Below are 21,094 nucleotides of genomic sequence, written 5' to 3'. Positions count from 1 at the left end.
TGACGTTGACGGGGACTCACCCGGACCTTGCTTACGTTGGGATTAGAAATCAGTATTTGATATTGCAGTAGTTTCGTTTATATTTGATAATTATTGTTCAATTATGGTCTAATTAGACTCAAAAGATTCGTCTCGTAATTTATAATCAAGCTACGTAATTAGTTATTTTTTTTATATATATTTAATACTTTATACATGTGTTCAAAAATTTGATGTGATAAAAAGAGAGTGAAAACACTTCCGATCTAAACCAGGCCCCGGTTTCCATCTGCTTCAGCAAACCTTGGCGTCCGACCGACTTGCATAGAAAGACCCCGAATCCGATTAGGAGCCGGTTTCGGGTTGACCCTTTCGCGCACTGTAACATTGCCGTGTTATCTTGCCACAAGTGTGTATCCGCGTCCGTGCCCACTCCGCGAGACCACGGAAAAACGTCGAGCAGCGGGAGACGCGTATGCGCGCCGGCGCCGCGGCCTCATCAAAGCAGTCTGGGCACGGGCTAGGCTTCGAAGGGCCTGGCGCATGTGGGACTTAGATGGATAGTAATCTACGGAGTAATAACAACGTCTCTTTGGTATCCTAAACATTACTATTTTTTTTATATATTTGGTCGGTTTAACTCCTGTTTCGTGAAAAGTTTTCTAAAAAAATGCTACAGTACCTATCACATCGAATCTTACGATACGTGCATGTAGCATTAAATGTAGACGAAAAAAAACTAATTGCACAGTTTAGATGAAAATTACGAGACGAACGTTTTAAGCCTAATTAATTTATAATTAAACAATAATTACTAAATAAAAACAAAAATGCTACCGTAACCAAATTTCCAACTTTTCGCCCACTAAACACGGGCTTGTTCTTGGGAGGGAGTACTCGGCATGCAGCGCGTGCTATGGAAGTGGTATCGGAGAGCTTGGATCAAAAGCATATGCGGCCATACGTTTCACACAACAGCCGAAACCAAGAGTGGTGTCCCGGTTTTGCTCCTATCCTGTTTGCAGCAGCGACGCCGGCAGCAGAGGTAGCCATGTGCGTAAGGCATGAATTTGCGAAGCCATGTGCGACAGCGACGCCGGCAGCAGAGGTTACAGGTGAGCAATGAGCATTAATCCCGTTTAGTGATGGGTCGCCCGCCAGGCCCACACAATAATACGAACCACAGTAGGCCAGGCCAGCAGTAACGCACCCGAGGGGTCCACCTGTATGGTGACTCCAGCATCTTCCATTCCGGTCCGTACCAAAGATAATTAAGCACACTCTCTCTCCGCACACTCTCTCCGCTTGCACTTCAAAATTCTGACTCAGCTAGCCAAGTCGTCGCCAAGGCAATAATAGCTCTCCCCAGTCCGCACCCATACACCATCTCGCCATTTGTTGCCCTGCACGGCTGCACCCAAGTCCCAACTAGCATGTCCTACTACCAAGCAAGCAAGAGCAACGGAGAGCGAGTGTGACCGAGATCGAGCTTAAACCATGGAGCTCGCCTTGGGGGCCATGGCCGGCCTGGCTCCCAAGCTGGGCGAGCTGCTCACGGCGGAGTACGTCGTGCAGAAGGGCCTCAAGCCCGACATCGAGTCCCTCTGCAAGGAGCTTGTGATGATGAAAGCCTCTCTGGAGGACTCGTCTCGGGTACCACCGGACCAGCTCCATGAGGTGGAAAAGCTCTGGGCACGGCAGGTCCGGGAGCTGTCGTATGACATGGAGGACACCGTCGACGACTTCATCCTGCGCGTGGCTAATGGTGGCAAGTCTGCAACTGCCACCGACGCCAACGTCTTCAAGAAGATCCTTGGAAAGGCCACCGCTGCGGTGAAGAAGGTCAAGCATCGCCGTGAGATCTCTGACAAGATTAAAGACATCAAGAAACTCTCCGACGAGCTGGCTGGGCTCCGTGCCAAGTACACAGTTAGAGGCCCGGGAGCTGATCTTGCCGCGAGCACCGGCATCGACCCCCGTGTCCGCAATCTGTACAAGAAAGAGTCAGATCTGGTTGGCATCGAGGAGTCAAGGGACAGAGTCATAAGGATGCTATCTATGGAGGCCAAAGATGACGCTCATGCGTCTGATCAAGATCTAAAGATAGTGTCTATAGTCGGGGTTGGAGGATTGGGCAAGACTACTTTAGCCAAAACAGTGCATGATATGCTTAAGAAACAATTCGGTTGTTCTGCTTTTGTTTCTGTTGGTAGGACTCCTAACCTGACTAGGACATTTGAGAAGATGCTAGTGGGGCTCGATAAGAAGTATAAGGAAGTCGACATGGCCAGATGGGATATAGAGCAATTTGGAAACGAACTGCATGAATTCTTAGAACAAAAGAGGTATGTCCACGTCATTCTTCATTCAGTTCAGCTGAATTGTTTTTATTCACTAGCAGAGTGTGAGCGGTTTGTACGTTCCTATTTTACGCCAAGCCCTAGGTCTAGGCATTCTGTGAAATCTATTATGAAGAATTTCAATTTCGGTGAAATGTTAATCGAATTTGCTGCCAAACATCTAGAAAAATCTATGAAATTTCCAAATTTATATAGATTGGATCTTTAAATTGAAGCACAAATTAAATTGGTTAGCAAATACTCCTCTCCCATGGAGTGGGTTGCAATGTTTCCTTGCTAGAATCACGTTGATGTTATCGTGCGTCTAGGTTTATTTGGATAGGCTATACAGATTGCCAAAATATTCATAACTCTACATTCTTGTGTCAATTATAGGTACTTCATTGTTGTTGATGACATATGGGATGTTGAATCGTGGAAAGAGATCAGACATGCCTTGGAGTACAATAATTGTAGGAGTAGAATCATCATGACTACTCGTAATTTTGAGGTTGCCACAAAAGCAGGAGAGGTTTACAAACTAAAACCACTTTCTGATGGAAACTCTGAGAAATTATTCTACAAAAGAATACAGAGCCAGGAAGGAGAAAGTCTTGATGGTGTATCAGGTGAATTGTCTAGTAAAATCATACATAAATGTGGCGGCATACCATTGGCTATCATTGCAATAGCTAGTTTATTGGTTGAAAGACCGTATGAGGACTGGTCAAAGGTTTATGACTCAATTGGTTTTGGGAATGGAGACAATACAACCAAGATACTATCATATAGCTACTATGATCTGCCTTCTTACCTAAAGCCATGCATATTATATCTAAGCCATTTGCCAGAAGATTCTATCATTGATACAAAGGCTGTGATTTGGATGTGGATAGGTGAAGGTTTTGTCCATCTTGACAAAGAGGAGGGTAGTCTACTTGAGGTTGGACAAAGATACTTCAACGAGCTTGTCAATAGAAGCTTGATCCAACCAATGGACGACACATATATTTGGCTCACACAATTTTTCCGTATTCATGATATTGTGTTTGATTTCATCCGTAAGTTGTCGGGCGTTGAAAACTTTATTACTGTTTTGGACAGCAGAGAGCAACATGCTTCTCCAGACAGTTTAAGAAATGAGAAGAAAACAGACATGCTTTGTTCGGACAGCAAGGTACGCCGGCTGGCTATCCAAAATCACCATGTGCAGTGCTTCCCTGTAGACAGCATGGAGATGCCAGAGGTGCTGAGGTCACTTAACATTGAACGTAGTAAGATTGAGAATATGGCCCCGCTTCATAGGTTTAGAGTTTGCCGTGTGCTAAGTTTACAAAAATGCCACGTCCCGATCAGCTTAAAGCATATAGGGAGGTTGTTGCATCTCAAGTACTTAGATATATCTTTCACGGCTGTTGATGAGCTTCCTAAGGAACTGGGGCATCTGAAATCTCTACAGTCACTGGTATTAATCAATATTGGGCTAGACGAGCTACCACCGACTGTTTGTTCGCTTACACAGCTGATGTGCCTGGTAGCTCAGGGGTTCAAACGGTTCCCAGTTGATAGGATTGGTAACCTTACGTCCCTGGAGGAGCTACGGTTAGAGAGCATAGTTGCCCGGAGTGCCGCCGAGGGCCTAGTGGCAGAGCTTGGCAAGCTGACAAAGCTGAGGGTGGTCAGCATCACCTTTTCTGAGGAACTAGAGGAGAGCATGCAAAAAGCATTGGTGCGATCTCTGTGCAGTCTGCGGGAACTCCAGGAACTAGTGCTTTCTTCTTCAGGATCATAGCAGGGTGCCACTGTGTGGGAAGACTGGGAGCCACCTATGCAGCTCCGGTGCCTCCTTATACGTGGCATCCGCTTCTTCACGCGGCTCCCTGGGTGGATCAATCGCTCCCGCCTGCCACGCCTCTGCTTCTTATCTCTGGGCATGTACGCTGTTGAAATTCAGGACCTGGATAACCTAGCGAGATTGCCAGAGCTGAGCTACCTCCAGCTATCTGGTTTCAGCTGGCCTCCAGGGTATACTGTTGGTATGGACGGTTTCAGGAATCTGAGGTTCTGCCATGTGGGCACAGCGCTCAAGTTTCACATGGGCGCCATGCCAAGGCTTGAAGAGCTGCAGTTTGAAGTTTTTGCAGGGTATTGCAGTTGGGTAGTAAATGGTGTGCCGTTGGAGCAGTTCCCAACAAAGGATGAATTCGAAGATCTTGACTTGGGCCTGCATAACCTCCTTTCACTTGAGAAAGTCACCGTCACAGTCGACTGCATGGGTGCTACTGCCGCAGAAGTGCAGGAGGTGGAGGCCATGGTCACGCTTGAGGTGGAAAATCATCCTAACCGTCCAACTATAAAAGTGGATCGAACATGTGAACAATATATGTTTTCTGACGAAAAAAGCGAGGATCTGGTGAGTCCCTATCTATTAAAAAAATACGTTTAGGGCGTGTTTAGTTCCGAAAATTTTTGGCTTTTGGCTACTGTAGCACTTTCGTTGTTATTTGGCAAAAATTGTCCAATTATGGACTATTTAGGCTTAAAAGATTCGTCTCGCAATTTCTCGATGAACTGTGCAATTGGTTTTTTTTTTCGTCTACATTTAATACTCCATGCATGTGCCGCAAGATTCGATGTGACAGGGAATCTTGAAAATTTTTGGTTTTTGGGTTGGAACTAAACGGGGCCTTAATTTGCGTGGCTACTATTTATTGACCTGTTTACTGCATTCTGCTCCTTGCAATTCTCAACTTCAGCAACACATTCAACATCGTTACCATGTGCTCCTGTTGAAGGATGACCCGGATGCTTTGTTCATCAGCAACCTGCGGTGGTACCGACTTCTTCAGAAAGCCGTTATTTCCATCGACTGTGCGGGTGCCAGCCAATGTGAGGTGGAGAAAGTGGAAGCAGCTTTTAGGCATGCAGCCGAGGTTCACCGTAACCATCCGACTATCCAACTGATCAGAACAAACACCGACAAAATGGTCTCCTCATCTGACCATCCCGACACAGAGGTAGCAGCCTGGATTGATTTTTTTTTCAGTAGTTATTAATGGAAACCTTAGCTTTGACTATATAACTTACCATCGGCGCTTATTTTTCCTTCCCAAACTCCAGCTGGACGACGATCATTTGCTTTGCAAACTCCAGCTCAGTAATTGATAACTCTTGTTTCTCCAGTCCTTCCAACCCAGCAGGTAAGTGTCAGTATGTGGATGTGTTTTACTGCTCCAAATTTTATTGCTCTATCTAGTTTATCACGATTCACCGTCATGTGTACGTGTCAGTATGTGGATGTGTTTTTACATGTGCATGCTCAGTTGGTTGTTTACATGTGCACGCTCACACATGTTTTCGGTGTGTTGGAACTCTGAATGTGCAAATTGAAGGTACTTGGTTCTGAATACTAGATTGAGTGATTAAATAATGCTGCATAGACAATCCCAATGCCAGAGAAAAATGGGTATCCAACAATGATCTTATACAGTGAGTGGTCGGTTTGTGTTGGGATAATGGATCCCAACAGAGTGAGTAGAGATAGAGTCTCCGCTTGGGCGAAGGCTCAATGCAAGGATGAGAACTCAGGTGGGCTCAAACACAATTAGGGTTTCATAAATAGCATTTAACAACCTCCCTTTTTACATAGGGTTCACTCCCCCCTTTTATAGGTCACTGTGCATGATGAGGTTCATTTACAATCGTGCCTTTAGGCAGTACGAGCATATTCTTGGGATATTCCCGTACATAAGCAAACCTCCGAGGGCATCTCGGGTCTCCTCCTTCACCAACCGCCTTGCTCTATGGGACTTATCCCGCACCCATTGGAGGCCCATTTGCCATTTAGGATCCATGCACCATGGGAGATCCCCTTTCAGTCGGCGGAGGCCCTCATTGATTCCTGCCGCCTCCTGGATCCTCCTGTCCGCCTCCGCCATGATGGCCTTTACCTTTGCCCTGCATCGAGCCTACGCCACTTGGGGCCTTCACCGTCGTCCTTGAGCCTTCGCCTGTCTAGGGGGCGCGGGCGAAGGCTTCCTGCATAATCCCTACAGATTATTTCTCATATGATTCACAACATTAGTCTTTTCTGGTAGTATGGGTACTCAGCCTCCACGGCTCATATGTTTGTGTCCCAACAGTTTGTATTTTCCTGTCCTAATACGTTTATATTTTGTGAAAGCATGAGTATGTGCATCTCTTAATTATCCCCTTCTTTTATGCTTTTAGGAAAATTGATTTGTAATTTTAGGCACCGCCATTGTAGATGATGGCAGCCGGTTGCTTTGGCACCAATCATCCTAGATGATGCTATTAGCTCATGGATGATGGCAGGGTACAAGGGCCTCTCAGCGCTTGTTTGCCGTTGATCATCCTTGTGGGTTGGGGGTGGTTCATTTTACTTGTTGAGTTCTTTTTTTTTGCTTGTGTTTATTGTATTCTTGATTCTCCTTAATGAAAAACATTCTCACCAAGTTCTCGAAAGAAAATTTTCGGCACCAGCATTCTAGAACATAATCACCAACAGCTTTTTTTAGACATTCTATGAGTTTTCGGTTACTGGATGTATGCTCAGTTTCCTTCTTTTATTAAACAAAGTTTCCAATTTTTTCAAGCTAATTTGGTTGTTCTTGTTTCAGTTAGTAGACATCAAAGTTTGGTACAAATTAAAAGTTGATTCGCAGATAAAAAAAAAAGAATAGCTAACCAACTGAAACGCACCACGTATGCTAATCAAACTGATTTCCTTATGGCAGCCCTGATAAAAAGTGTGCTAATATCTGGAGAATAAATTTTAACAGGTTAATTGGTTTGATATGTCCTAAGATGATTTTAAGTTAAATGAACTAATCAAATCATCGAGGGAAACCAATATATCATGTACCTGGATGGTAGTTCATGTTTTAATCTTGTAATAGTGCTTTTTCTAGATTGAATTGTTTTGGATTAGGTGTATTCCTCGGCAAAACCACCTTATCTCATTATGCTCTGCTTGAAGAAATTCTGCGGTTACATTTTCCTTTACATGGTTGCTCCATCATTTGCATTTCAACTTATTTACTATATATGCAAATCAATATTTCAGGTAAATGTGAGTTGTTTAAGCACTGACGAGTGGTCCCATTCAGCAAGATGATTACAAGCATTCGTAGAGCTTGTCATATTTGTGCTTCTTACTCTAAAATCACATTGAAGAGGCAGATGAACCACAAGTGTGAACAATATTTGTCTCTATTTTTATAAGAAGGTTTATATATTTCCTCGAAAGTGATCTTGTAGATTTTATGTGAAGTGTATTTTTTATGACATGGGCCATGTATTTCCTTGAAAACAACCATGAGAGTTTGTATGTGAACTATACTTTTCCATTTTTTTTCTGAGATGAGTTGTGTATTTGCTTGAAAAACAAGGATGATATATTTTCCTTGAAAATAATCATGAGAACGTTTGAACTTTAATTTCTTAAATAACGTGATCATCATGTATGTGTGATCTGAACCCTGTATTCTCAATGCCAACGTGTGGGTTTTTGGTGCAAGCTGTTGTTATAGCTTGTCTTTGTTGTCTCTATATTGTTCATATTGTAGCACAATACTCATCTAGGTATTTTCTTATCAATATCTGGTTGTGATAGATTTTAGTTACCAATTGCTTTCAGGGGCGGATCTAGAAACACCATCCGGGGAGGGCTAATTAGTAAAGGGTTGCTTGGGCTGGCTGCGGGAGGGGCTATATTAGGCTGAACGTAAGGGATTTCTATTGGCTGCAGAAGATCTGCTTGTAGGAAATTTGGGCTCCGCCCCGGGCTGCAGCCTAGCCCAGGGCCTGGATCTGCCCCTGATTGCTTTGCATATGGTTTATAGTTGTCCACTTTGCATCGTACCTCAGTATGTGCTCACATATGTTTAATTGAAAATATCTCTCATTTGTTCATATTCTACTTTTCGATCATCGTTCATGGTTTCTTATTTGCATCACACATCCATGTGTGTTTGACGTGTGTTCAATTAATAGTCTTTCATGTGTCTGCATTCTAATAGCATACTTGAATCACACTTCGAATATTTATCCGCTTATGATTGACTTTAGTTACTAATTATATTATATACTTTTTCACCCCCTTATTCATATTTTCCATCTTTGCATACAACATTCACGTGTGCTTATCTATGTATTTAGCTCAAAAATCAACATACTCATTGCTTTATACATATATATGGGTGGAGGTGGAAATTAGATGCAAATTTTGGTGAGTTACTTTTATTAGTTTTTGTATTGGCATATATGAGTAATTTAGATGAAAACTAAGGGGTTACTAAGTTATTTTACATAATGACAGTGGTGAATTATTTAGATTAAGATTTAGAGGATTGTTACTTTAGAGTAATTTTAAAACGGCCAAGGGGAGTAGTTTTTTTAGAAAAAAAAACAAAATAGACTTAGGCCTATTTGGTTGAGTTGTGGTTTTTGGAAAAATTATTGTGAGCTGAGATTTTTGGAAAAGATGCTGTGAGATGTCGACAACTGTAAGAAAGCCAAAAGCTGTTTGGTTCATCAGTAGTTGTGGCTTTTGTAAAAATAGTTGTCAGTCTCTCTCACTTACAAGCAGACACCACATGTCATCCACATGCCTCCCTACTCAACCCCCTCTCTCTTTCACGAGTGGACCCCATTCGCCAGGATCTTCTTCTTCCTCTTGACAGTACACAGATCTGTGTTGCTGCACATCCAGTGCTCTCCCTCGGCGAGGCCCGGCCAGGGCGCCGAGGTGCTCTCCACTGGCGAGGCTGACTGGCCCTAGAGCTCCGCCTCTGGCAAGGGAGCCCCCAGGGCCGCCCCTGCCTCATAGCCCCCAGTGCCGCGCCCTAGCAGTAGCCGGCACCGGTGAAGAGGAAGAGAGGGCCGCCGCCTCCATGCGAACCCATCGGAGAGGAGCTTGTAATACCCTGCGTCCAAAATCTGCTTATATGGCCTAGCTCCGCACGTAGAACGGGCCCGGGCCTGCATACGCGTAGCACCTCTCTTACACTTTCGTCCTCGCTTCGTGTAAAAGGGTTAACCTGTAGGTGCTACGTTTGGAACGACAAGGCTTATAAGCTGGCCCTCACCCTCCTAAGCTGCTAAGGTGATACTAAACCCACCAACTACAACCATACATGTGCCACTTGGGCTACATGGGCCAACTTCACAGCTACTATAGGCTACTAATGGGCTGTGGTGTTACAGAGCTGTTGCCCGGGCGTAGAGGGCGCCGTCGTGCCAGCCGGCTGGAGGCGAGAGCTTCTTTCCTCGTGATACGTTATGGACCGGAATAGAAGAAAAAAACGAATCGGTATCTTCATAACCAGTGGCAGGTGGGTAATTTTTCACCCAAAAGCCAGTGAAAGCAAATGGAGAGCTGCTTTTAGATTTGTACTACACTAAAAGCTGTTTTTGAGCAAAAGCACATATGTCTTTTGGGCCCTTTGGTTGAGCTTTTGGCTTTTGGAGGCAAAAGCTACATTCAAAAGCCCAACCAAACAGGGCCTTATTGGCTATTATTGTTATTGATTGACTATTATAGTATACCGAATACTCAGATGATGAGTTATCTTTTTATTTTTATGAGAAGCTTTATGATTTATTTTTTAACGTATTTTGTGAGAATTAATATTGAGGGTGGCAATACTTGCTTTTTATGATATTGAGGGAAGCTGTCCGTCCCTGGAATACTTGCTTTTTATGATATTGAGGGAAGCTGTCCGTCCCTAGAATGATCTTGAGAAAATTTGTCTTAAGTATCGCCAATAAATTACCCAATCCTAAAATGAAAGATCACTGCTATATCTGTACTAGTTTTATTAATGATGTAATTCAGAATATACAGTGAACCTTTTGTTATTTTATTTTTTTGAGAATTACACAGTACAACGTAAACGTCCACAACATGCACGTACACTCACCCGTATGAGCACACGTACGTAAACCCTACCCCTATTAGCACCTCCGAAGAACCGAGCCAACAGATCTCGAGATTCCCGAAGTCACCACTAACGCTTCGCTGTCTACGAGGACGTCGCCTACTACTGAAAGTATAGCCGTTAAATTGTGGAATAAATCCAGGAAAATATGAGCACTCGTGCCAAGTCGAGGACTTAAACCCAGGTAGATAAGTTCCACCGGAACCTAACTAGTTGACGTGAACCTTTCGTTATTGAATATTGATTATTGAAACATAATGGAAAATCATATGTTTGGGTGGTTGGCCGTGAGCCCGTGATTCAGGATTCTTTTCGACACGTGACATTCAGGATTCACCTGCGTGCGTCACTTCATGGGATCATCAGGGTCTCAATCAAGGACGATGACGACGATGCCGAATTTGATGATGACGGAGGGAGTACGTGCTTCCATTCTGCACTGCCGGCAAACGAACGAACGATGCGATGCGACTATCCCTGCATCTGCATGTAATGTAGGTCGGCCGGTTTGGCCTAACCAATTAAACAACAGGCACCAGCAGCAGGAGAAAAGGAAAAACCAACACGAACGATGCCACGTGGATTAGCCCCTGGTTGAGTAGTTTGGTGCAACCCTTTGGCTGAATGTGAGAAAAATGCTGGTAGCTTTTGCTAGGGACGGACAGCTTTCCTTGGAGAGGGCAACGGTAATGCTGTGCTGCGGGCGTCTATTCGTCCGGACGCTCCTTAGTGGGCTACGACGTCAACCCAACTATCCCCTCTCATCCACTCGGGAATTTCTCAAAGAAAAGAAATACTCTTGTCCAGTCATATTCTCTCGTCCACTCTTTACTATCTGCTCCCAAGGCATGCCCACCACCGCCTCAAGCCAAGAGGCACGAACACGCCAAGACAAGTGCTGCATCGGTCGCGGCCAGCATCTCGGAGATGTCGCTCCCGAAGCAGCTGCTCCACCTCCTCCTGCCACTGGGGTACCTCTGTCGTATCCTCCTCTGGGCATTCGACATAGTGGGCCTTGGCGACCTGCTGGATCTCAGGGACGACCACCGGGCGCTGCCGCAGGACGGCGGAGCGCGTGGCTGCCCTCTCCCAGTCATGTGGCCGCTGCCTCCTCGTCGCGTCGTGAGTCACCGCTGCCGGCCCGCCTCCTACAAAAGCGTCGTCGGGCCGCTACCTCCGGCACGTCGACGAGCCTCCGTTCTCCTAAGCATCAAGGAGATATTGTGCTAAAATCGTATGTTGCAAGCGTCTGTTTCAAGTGTTTCAAATATTTCATAAGTATGTTGTAAGTGTTTTATATCGATATTGCAAAAGTAGGTTGGCATGTTGCACATGTTGTAATGGAGTTTCAAGTGTATGTTTCAAATGTTTCATCTATCTTCAGACGTATGTTGCAAGTGTTTTATCTAGATGTTGCAAAAGTATATCCGGATGTTGTATATACATGCATGTTGCAAGCGTATGCTTTAAGTGTTTCAGGTGTTTTCATACGTATGTTGCATGTGTTTTATTTGGATGTTGCATATGTTTTGCAATGGCTACACACATGTTTTCTTGGTGTTTTAGACATATGTTGCAAGTGTTTCAACTGTTTTCGAACTATGTTACAAGTGTTTTATCTAGATGTTGCAAAAGTAGATCTGGTGTTGCATATGTTGCAGTGGAACCCACCTATTGCAACCGCCTGATACAACTGTTGGGCCCACGTGCATGCCCGTGGGAGCCGAGAGGGCACGAGCGGCAAACGAGGGAAACGGAGTGGAGCGCTGATGGAGACGTGGCCCCTGCGTTGACATGAGAAACGGAGCAGCGCGGGCCCCCATATGAAGCGCACTAGCGCCAGACGCTAGTGCCCCAGAACGGACGTCCGAGCGCTAGCAATTTTGAGAATGCAAAGGTTGGGTTTCTCGGAGTCCAATTTTCTGTTCTGTTTGGCCACACGGGTGCACAGCTCCGCGCCAACCTAATTCAATTTTGGGGTTAATTACAAGGCCATGCCCACACACGCTGGATGGGCCAAGGCCGATGCGTGTCTAATTTTGCAACCTTATTTATTGGGCCTAATTACGACGAACACCTACGGTGTTATGACTCACGCACCCCACTGCGCTTGGCCTGGAGCCTCCTTTCCTTGAAGCGGTGGACGGAATACTGGGCCAATCGATCGATCAGCCCACAAAATCCTGAGCCCTACCTCCACATTCCTGTGATGCACATTTCCAGGCCAGCCGCTTGCTGCTTTCTTTCACTTTTACGCTCCCAGATTTTGACGCCGGATTTCCTCGCCGCCACAGTTGGGCAATTCGCCACACGCACAAATCTAGTCACTTTTCTTTCTACATCATTCCATCCCCCTTTTGTCTCTGCGGTCCCCCGACCGCTATGGCCGGCTTGGAGCTGTTGCTTGTTGGAGATGGAGAAGGCCAGACAACAGCCGAGAAAATCCGATCGATCACATGTTCACCACCAGTTATGCATTATGGTAGAGGAAGAGGATGCAATGCAACATGAACCATCCCTGTCACCGTCAGATACATTCAGATGAGGATGAAACCGAGCCACACCACTGAACGACTCCGAGCAAGGGAAATCAAACTGGGGGCTTGAGACTTTGGCACGTCCAACAACCACGCTCGACTATCAGCATCACTCCCCAAAATGCCTCATTCACAGCTTTTTTTTTTTCCTGTTTGCATGGAGGCCCAACAGGTAGTGTCTTTCCAATCAGTATACTAGCGTGCGTAGCGTCTTTCCAACCTGCCCTGGCAGTAGAGAACAAGAGACAACAGGGTACGGCTTGTGCTGTGAGTAAAAGGACTGCTCATCGCCATCGCTGGGCCCTGGGACAAGAAAAGATAGCGAGATGATTTCCGGGCAGACCACAAAAAGGTTTGGACGAGGAGCCTTTTGTTCGAGGAGAGAGAGAGAGAGACGAGACCCATGCATGCATGCCCCAGCCCGGCCCCCATCATGGCAATTGGCAATGCCAAACTTCCAATGGCATGCAAGAGGGGCTCTGTTTAGTTCCACTTCGTTTTGCCAAATTTTTCAAGATTCCCCGTCACATCGAATCTTTGGACGCATGCATGAAGCATTAAATATAAATAAAAAATAAAACTAATTACACAGTTTAGACGAAATCCACAAGACGAATCTTTTAAGCCTAATTAGACTATAATTTGACACTAATTGCCAAATAACAACGAAAATGCTACCGTGATCATTTTGCAAAAAAATTTGCATCTAAACTGGGCCCTAGAGGCAGGCAAAGCAAGCTCATGTCCTTGTCCTCTTTGCCCCTTCTCTCTAGTTGTAGTAGGACTGATTGCTTTGCCTCCCTCAGCAACTCTCCAATCCACTCCAACTCCATGACCATACTACCATGCATGTGTTATCTGAGGACAGTCCTGCAAACGGCCTGCCTGTGCCTGTTGTGGGGGCATAGATAGGCTTTGATGATGAAGCCTTCAATTCAATGTGATGATGTTTGCCAACAAAGATTAATTGGCTCATAACTCACTTTGGAAATGTCACTAGGAACTTAGGAAGCTAATTAATAAGCTAGCTAACAAGGCAGGTGCCCAGGTACTACTGATGTGAGTAAGGAAATGTGATCAACAACAATTCCCTCTTACTCCTAATAGCTTGTCCCCACTTCTCATTTAAGTGATATCAGTAAACTTTATTTATTATTAAACAAGACACACAGCCAGCAGACTAGTGAAGTGAGATTATCGCATGAATGAATGAATGAAAGATGATGGGGATGGTGAACTAATAAAACACCCTCTCGTACGAATTCTGGATGGATGCAATGTAATGTAATGTGACCTCATCATCATGCCAATGCCTCACTTGGTCAACATGTCCAGGGAGCAAAGAATTGACAAGCAGATGACCTCATGGAGGCAAAGGTGAAAAGGATGTTAAAAGTAGGCAAATGCATATATATCCACACCAAAAAGGGCTCAACTTCTAATAGTACATGAGTAGATCATCCAGAACTAGTATTAAAAATGGACTACATCTGCAGTGGTTACTTTATTTGCCTCCCAAAGAAAAATAGCCTTGGTCTATAACTGCCTAACTTGCCATATTTTCTTCTGGAGAAAGAAAACAGTAACAATCTCCTAACAGTGCTTGTACTTTCTCAGCAAGACTTTACACTAACTTGCATAAAGAGCACCACTTATTGTACTGTATTGTTAAGAGCTCCTCTATGTAATGATGATGGAGAAATAGGACTAGTTTGACAGGTTGATGAAGATGCACGACAGAAATCTAAGCAGAATCTATCAAGAAACTAATTAACCTTACATCAGCAACTGTCACTGTGAAGGAGATCAGGGATCAACTAGCAATTAGTGATCAGAATGCATGTTTCCATTTCGTTTTCTCAGCATTGCGAATTGACCCAATTTGAATTGATGAGCTGCTAGCTAGCTAAGAAAGATGCAATGTCACCTCATCATCATGCTAATGCCTCCTTTGGTCAACATGTCCAGGGAGCAAGAATTGACAACCTGATGATCTCATGGAAGTAAAGGTGAAAAGGATGTTAAAAGTAGGCAAACTGCATATATATCCACACCAAAAAGGGCTCAACTTCTAATACGTACATGAGTAGATCATCCAGAACTAACATTAAAAATGGACTACAGCTACATTGGTTACTTTATTTGCCCCCCCCCCCCCCCCCCCCCCCCCCCCCCAATTTTCTGGAGATAACAGTAAAACACTCTCCTAACAGTAGCAAGAGTTTACACTAACCTGCATAAAGAGCACCATATATTGTACTCTATATGGTTAAGAGCTCATCTATGTAATGATGATGGAGAAATAAGACTAGTTTGACAGGACTTCTAAGCAGAACCTACCAAGAAACTAATTAATAAGCTCACATCAGTAACTGTCACTGTGAAAGAGATCAGGCATCTAGCAATTAGTAATTAGTGATCAGAGTGCATGTTTTCATTTCCTTTTCTCAGAATTGAGAATTGACCCAATTTGCATTGATGAGCTGCTAGCTAGCTAAGAAAGATGCAAAAGAACAATTAGAACCTCTAGAAGTAAGTAAGCTCTAGTAGCAGTAAAATAAAATGCCTTTAGCTCTGTAACAAATAAGGCTAGTAATCTCAGCTTTTAACGGCACGGGGCCTGATGAATCGGGCGCCAGGCGGAGGCGGTGAGCAGGCAGAGATCCTTCCACCCGAGTTTGAGCGCGCCGTTCTCCTCCACCAGAGTGTACCCGTCGGAGGGGAACATTCCCAGCAGCAGCGACGCCTGCGCGGCAGCGCCGCCGGCGAGCGACGCCGCGCAGAACCCGGACTGCGCCAGCTTCTCCCGCCAGCTGCCAACGAACTTGACGTCGCCCGTGCGCGCGGGGCCGCCGACGGCCAGCACGTTGCGGATCTCCCGCGACAGCAGCTGCTGCTCCACGACGTGCCGCTCGGGGCTGTCCTCGCCGTAGCTCGCGTCCAGCGAGTCGAACAGCGCCGAGTAGTAGTGGATGGCCTCCACGAACCGCGCCAGGAAGGAACCCGATTGGCTCAGGTCCTGCTCCACCATTGTCACCACCTTCGGGGCCAGCCTGGTGATTCATTGGTGAATGTGAATCAGTCAGTCAGTCAGTAAGTAAGCGCATTTGGTGGCCATTCGATGCTGCTGCTGCCTGCTGGTGCTGGCAGCGGCATGACGAGACGGCTGAAGCAGCTAGCCAGCAGCAGCAGTTAGCATTTTAATGATGCATCAAATCAACACTGAATTGCAGTTTATCTCATGTTCAAAGTACGCATTGGGCAGATATGGAGTACTACTAGCAGTCTATCAACAAAACTAGCGAGAGATTAGAGAAAGCATAACACGCATTTGATGTGCTTTCGAGTTTAGCAGCTTAGCTTCCTGATCTGATCTATAGTGTGATGAGGAGAAGATGATTAGTGTATACGTACTAGGAGAAGATGACAGGTATTCTATTCAGTAATCATGATTCTGGCACTATGGACTAGAAAGTTAAGACCTTTTGGCTTGGAAAGTTGGCCATGATGGTAAGAACTTTCAGCTCGTTCCAGTGATCCACTAACCAAATGCAAGCACGGTCGATCTTTTGTGGTTCTCCGTTCTCGGATCACCACAAAAGCATTGTACGTATATAAGATCCAACCTTTTTAGCCTACATAGAAAGTTGGTCATAATGACGAGCTTTTTGAGCTCCAAAACACAAATTTTTTACTAGTTAGCCAACTGACGGATCGTGCTTGTACCGGATGTACGGCGACTGATGCCTGCCTGACGTTCATATCGCAATGCCACATTGGTTAAGCCCTTGTTTAGTTGGACCCCAAAGTTCAAAAAGTTGCTATAGTACCTGTCACATCAAATGTTTGCGGCCCGTGCATGGAGCATTAAATGTAGACGAAAAGAAAAACTAATTGCACAGTTTGGTGGGAAATTGCGAGACGAACGTTTTAAGCCTAATTAGTTAATGTTTGGACACTATTTGCCAAATAAAAACGGAGGTGCTACAGTAACCCCAAATTCCAAATTTCACGAACTAAACAAGGGCTAAGGGCTAATTAAGGGTGCGTTTAGATCCAAAAAATTTTGGATTTTGGCTCACTGTAGCATTTCGTTTGTATTTGGTAATTAGTGTCTAATTATGGACTAATTAGGTTCAAAAGTTTCGTCTCGCGATTTCTCGACCAACTGTGTAATTAGTTTTTTTTTTCGTCTACATTTAGTACTGCATGCATGTGTCGCAAGATTCGATGTGACAGTTACTATGCAAAATTTTTTGGCAACTGAACGGTGCTGAAAAGTAGCCATGATGAAAGCATCAAGATTTGACATGGCAACAAGCAAGCAAGAATGCACGATGGATTGGAATTTGGAAATGGAGGAGTCATCTGCTGGAGTACTCCTACTACCTTTGGATAAGCCAGAGCGTGTTGGAGTCGGAGCCGGTGACGTCGTAGAGCGAGTGGTGCAACCAGTGGACGGCGACGGCCTCCCGCCGCGTGACGCCGAGCTTGTCCGGGTCAACATTGCCGGCTTTCTCGGCGACGGCGCAGAACTCGAAGGGCAGGCCGAGCGTGTCGGCGAAGTCGGAGAGGCGCTTCCCCGTGGCCTGGAGCGCGTCCATGGACGCCCCCAGGCCGGTGAGCCTGACCCTAGGCGGGCCGCCGGGGCGGGAGGCGAGGATGTGGAAGAGTCCCGGCCACTGGAGCCCCTGCATGATGTCGAGGTCGATGATGTGCACGCGGTCCTCCCGCTCGAACGCCTCCTGGATGGCCTGGTTGGCGGTGAAGTGCGAGAACTTGACGAAGGGGCTGATGCCGTTGAACACCTGGAAGGCCGCGGCGACGCGGCCGCCGTGCAGGCGCGCCGCGACGGGGTTCCCCGGTGGCAGCGGCGCGTAGATGCCCAGGCAGGAGCTCACGAGGCGCGCCGACATGGCCTCGGCGAAGTAGGCGGCCACGCGCTGCGTGGAGGTGCCGAACGGCGTGGCTTGCTCTGCAATCTCCAGCAGCCACCGGTGCGCGTCGTCGAGGTTGTCCGCGTTCACGGCCTCCGCGCACTGCAGCAGCAGGGTGAGCAGGTGGAGCCCTTCCTCGTCGCGCTGCCTCCGCCGCTGCTCCTCCTTCCGCTCCTTGGCGGCCGCCGCCGCCGCCGCCGCGGTCTCCTCGGCCGTAGGGGTCTTGGGCGACTGCGACGGCGCAGGCGGGTTGTTGGGCTCCTGCTCCTGCTGCGGCGGCGGACACTGCTTGTCTGCGGAATGAAGCGGCGGCGGCGGTGGAGCGGGAGGGAGCGCGGCGACGTGTGGGGCGGCGTGCAGGAGAGGTGGATGCAGCGGCGCGGGGTCGGCTGGGGCGAGGAGCGAGCGGAGGCGGAGTTCGAGGAGGGAGGCGAGGCCGGGGTTGCAGGGGTGGATGATCTCGCGGACGTTGTGGATGAGCTGCGCCACGGACACCCCGGCCCCGCCGCTGCTCCCGATGATGTCGCGGATGATGCCGTCCACCCACGCCGTCGTGGAGGGCGCCGCCGCCGCCACGTCGGCTGCCTGCGCGTGCGCGTGCGGGTGCGCCGTGGGGACGTTCACCTCCGCGCCGGCCTGGTGGTGCGCGTGCGCCTGGAACTGGAACGCGAGCGGCAGCTGGTGGAGCTGGGTGGGCAGTGCGGGCAGCTGCGCGCTGGCGGAGGACGGCGGCAGCGGCGGCGGGGCCGCACCAGCGGCGCCGGCGCCGGCAGTGACGTCGGAGAGGTCGCCCGTGACGTGGCGACGCGGCGGCGGGAGGTCCACGTCGGGCGCGGGGCGCTTGCGGACCATGGCGGCTGCGGCGGAGGAGGAGTGTTGTTGCTGCTGGCCTAGGTGGTGGTGGAGGACTTGCAGGAAGTGGTGGTGGGATTGTTGGGGGAGGAGCGGCGGCAATAAGGAGGAGGAGGCGGCGGTGGCGGTGGCATGAGTAGCGGCAGTAAAAGAGGCGGGTGCGGCGGCGGCGGAGGAGGACGAGGGGAAGAGGAGGAGCGAGGAGGAGCCCATCTAGAAACGCCAAGAGGAAGCCGCCGCGCGCATGGCGGTCGGGGTCGGGCAGCCCTGCGCTGCGCGGGGGGATGAGCAGCGGTTTTGTTTATGTGGCTTGGCGCCGCGCGCGCGGGCTGCACCTGCACAAGCACCACCAGTCCGGAGTCCGGACTCGGGATGGGTAGGAGTAGATGGACGGCGGCGGATGCGGGAGGAGGAGTAAAGAGGAAGACGCCGGCGGGAGAGGACCAAGCGCGTCAGCACAAGCGCTTGGGTTTGCAGGGGATGCTGGCATGCTGCTGCCGCTAATTTATGCACGCGCCGCAGTTAGGATTAGGATTAGGATTAGTAGGATTTGCTTGCCCTTGGGCTCCGTGTTTACCTGCCTCCTTTCTACTAGTACCACACACTTTACAATTTTATTATCGGTGGAGTATCCTTGTAAAAAATCTTGTATTATCTCTGTGGCCAGCAAAATGAGGGGAAAACGAAGCAAGATTATCACTAGTTTGTACTCCTCTGCGGCTCACCCCCACAAAAAATGTAATTCAAATTCAAACACAAAATGAGGGGGAAAACGAGGCTAAGATTATCACTGGTTTGTACTCCCTCAGCGGCTCAGCCCCACAAAAAAAATATAATTGTAGGTATTAGATAAGTCAAACGTTATTAAGTTTGACCAAATTTGTATAAAAGAATAGTATCCAGATCTATATCTTAAAACAGTTTTACTACAAAATGTATTTTATAATAATCTAACGATATTTATTCGATCCACATACTAATTTTTAGTATTTTCTTGTATAGGTTTGGTTCAACTTAGTGCATATTTGGAATGTGAGAATTTTTCTCTATTTCTTTGTTTTTCCTGTGAAATTGAACTGGTTTCTGTGAAATTCCTACATGTTTTCTGCAAAATTCCTATGTTCTAAACAGACCTTTAGATTTTTTTTTCTTTCAAGAAGTGAGAACTACATTCTTTCTAGGACAGATGGAGTAAATTTCATTTTAGGTAAGTTACTAAGAAATGACATTTTGGATTATCCACACGGTCTCCAAAGACAAAATTTTGATCGTATTTTTCTATACTCCTTTCGTCCATAAAACTTGATATTTTAGAATTCAAAAAATGTCTTAAATTACATTCTTTCTAGGACAGATGGAGTATTATATTGTTTCAAATAATCTAGTAAATTTCTTTTTAGGTAAGTTACCGACAAATACCATTTTGGATTATCCACACAAACTCCAAAGACACAATTTTGATCGTATTTTTCTATACTCCTTTCGACCATAAAACTTGATATTTTAGAATTCAAAAAATGTCTCAAATTACATTCTTTCTACGACAGATGGAGTATTATATTGTTTCAAATAATCTAGTCAATTTCTTTTTAGGTAAGTTACGCAGAAATGCCATTTTGGATTATCCACACAAACTCCAAAGACACAATTTTGATCGTATTTTTTCTATACTCCTTCCGTCCATAAAACTTAGTATTTTAGAATTCAAAAAATGTCTCAAATTACTTGATGTTTTAGCTCTTGAACAATAGATTTAACCACATTAGTTTGAGATTGCGGTCTACATGCCTTCATGCATTACATTCTAATAATGAGGGATTATTCCTTAATTAGCAAGGTTCAACTTTAATAAATAGGCGGTAATACATTGGTAATTAATGTTGAGCACTAATCTATACTCAAAGTCCTAAAACACCATGTTTTTTAGGACGGCGGTAGTAAAAAATATATTTGTAAAGCATTACTCCCTCAATTCCATAACATTTGTCATTTTAGTTAATCTCACACTAATAAGGACAGATATGTCCTAATTAAGTTCATCACAATGTTTAGGTTGTGTTTGGGACCATGTATCTTGTGGTGAGAGTTGAGGGAAGCAGAGAATCCCACCTAATGCCGCATGATTTAATTTTGTCGATTCTTTGTTGTAATCGTGCCTGACTCAACCACCGTGAGAATGAACAACAAATATGATTTTACGTATCGCGGCACGACTAACCCATGACATGATCAGATATTGCTGTCCAAAACACGGTCTTAATGGCTTGCATCGCCATTGGCAGGTGCATTTGGCCAAAGACATGTGTTTGTACGTTGCAACTATATTGATGAATATTGGGACTCAAGTGATCCTTTGGTACGTGAGAGTGACAAATAATTTGAGAACAAACCTCAATATAAATAATCCAAAAAAAACTCCACAATTTAGTCCGTCACAAACATGTGGCATTTTAGATACCCACGTGGCCCAAAACGTGGTTTTGGCTCTT

General features: G+C 46.2%; 1 protein-coding gene and 1 pseudogene across 1 annotated transcript; one reads left to right on the top strand and one right to left on the bottom strand.

The window, feature by feature from the left end:
* Positions 1 to 1,302: 1,302 nt before the first annotated feature.
* Positions 1,303 to 7,836, top strand: LOC136508003 (putative disease resistance protein At1g50180; annotated as a pseudogene).
* Positions 7,837 to 15,189: 7,353 nt separating this feature from the next.
* Positions 15,190 to 19,137, bottom strand: LOC136508832 (protein SCARECROW-like). The gene is made up of 2 exons (XM_066503613.1): positions 17,206 to 19,137; positions 15,190 to 15,869 (listed from the first exon to the last, which is right to left on the bottom strand). Exons 1-2 carry the CDS (start codon positions 18,816 to 18,818, stop codon positions 15,422 to 15,424), a joined length of 2,061 nt encoding a protein of 686 aa, XP_066359710.1. The 5' UTR covers positions 18,819 to 19,137; the 3' UTR covers positions 15,190 to 15,421.
* Between the last annotated feature and the right edge of the window lie 1,957 nt (positions 19,138 to 21,094).

Source organism: Miscanthus floridulus, chromosome 15, assembly GCF_019320115.1.
Source record: "Miscanthus floridulus cultivar M001 chromosome 15, ASM1932011v1, whole genome shotgun sequence".
Lineage (NCBI taxonomy): Eukaryota > Viridiplantae > Streptophyta > Magnoliopsida > Poales > Poaceae > Miscanthus > Miscanthus floridulus.
The sequence above is the reverse complement of the archived record's forward strand: the minus strand, read 5'-3'. Positions and strand labels throughout refer to the sequence as shown.

What these genes read in the sequence shown, in the direction of transcription:
- LOC136508832 (XM_066503613.1), bottom strand. Translation starts at nt 18,818, where the DNA reads ATGGGCTCCTCCTCGCTCCTCCTCTTCCCCTCGTCCTCCTCCGCCGCC. An exon ending in ACGCTCTGGCTTATCCAAAG is followed by an intron (nt 15,870 to 17,205) that starts GTAGTAGGAGTA and finishes ATGAATCACCAG; the next exon opens with GCTGGCCCCGAAGGTGGTGA.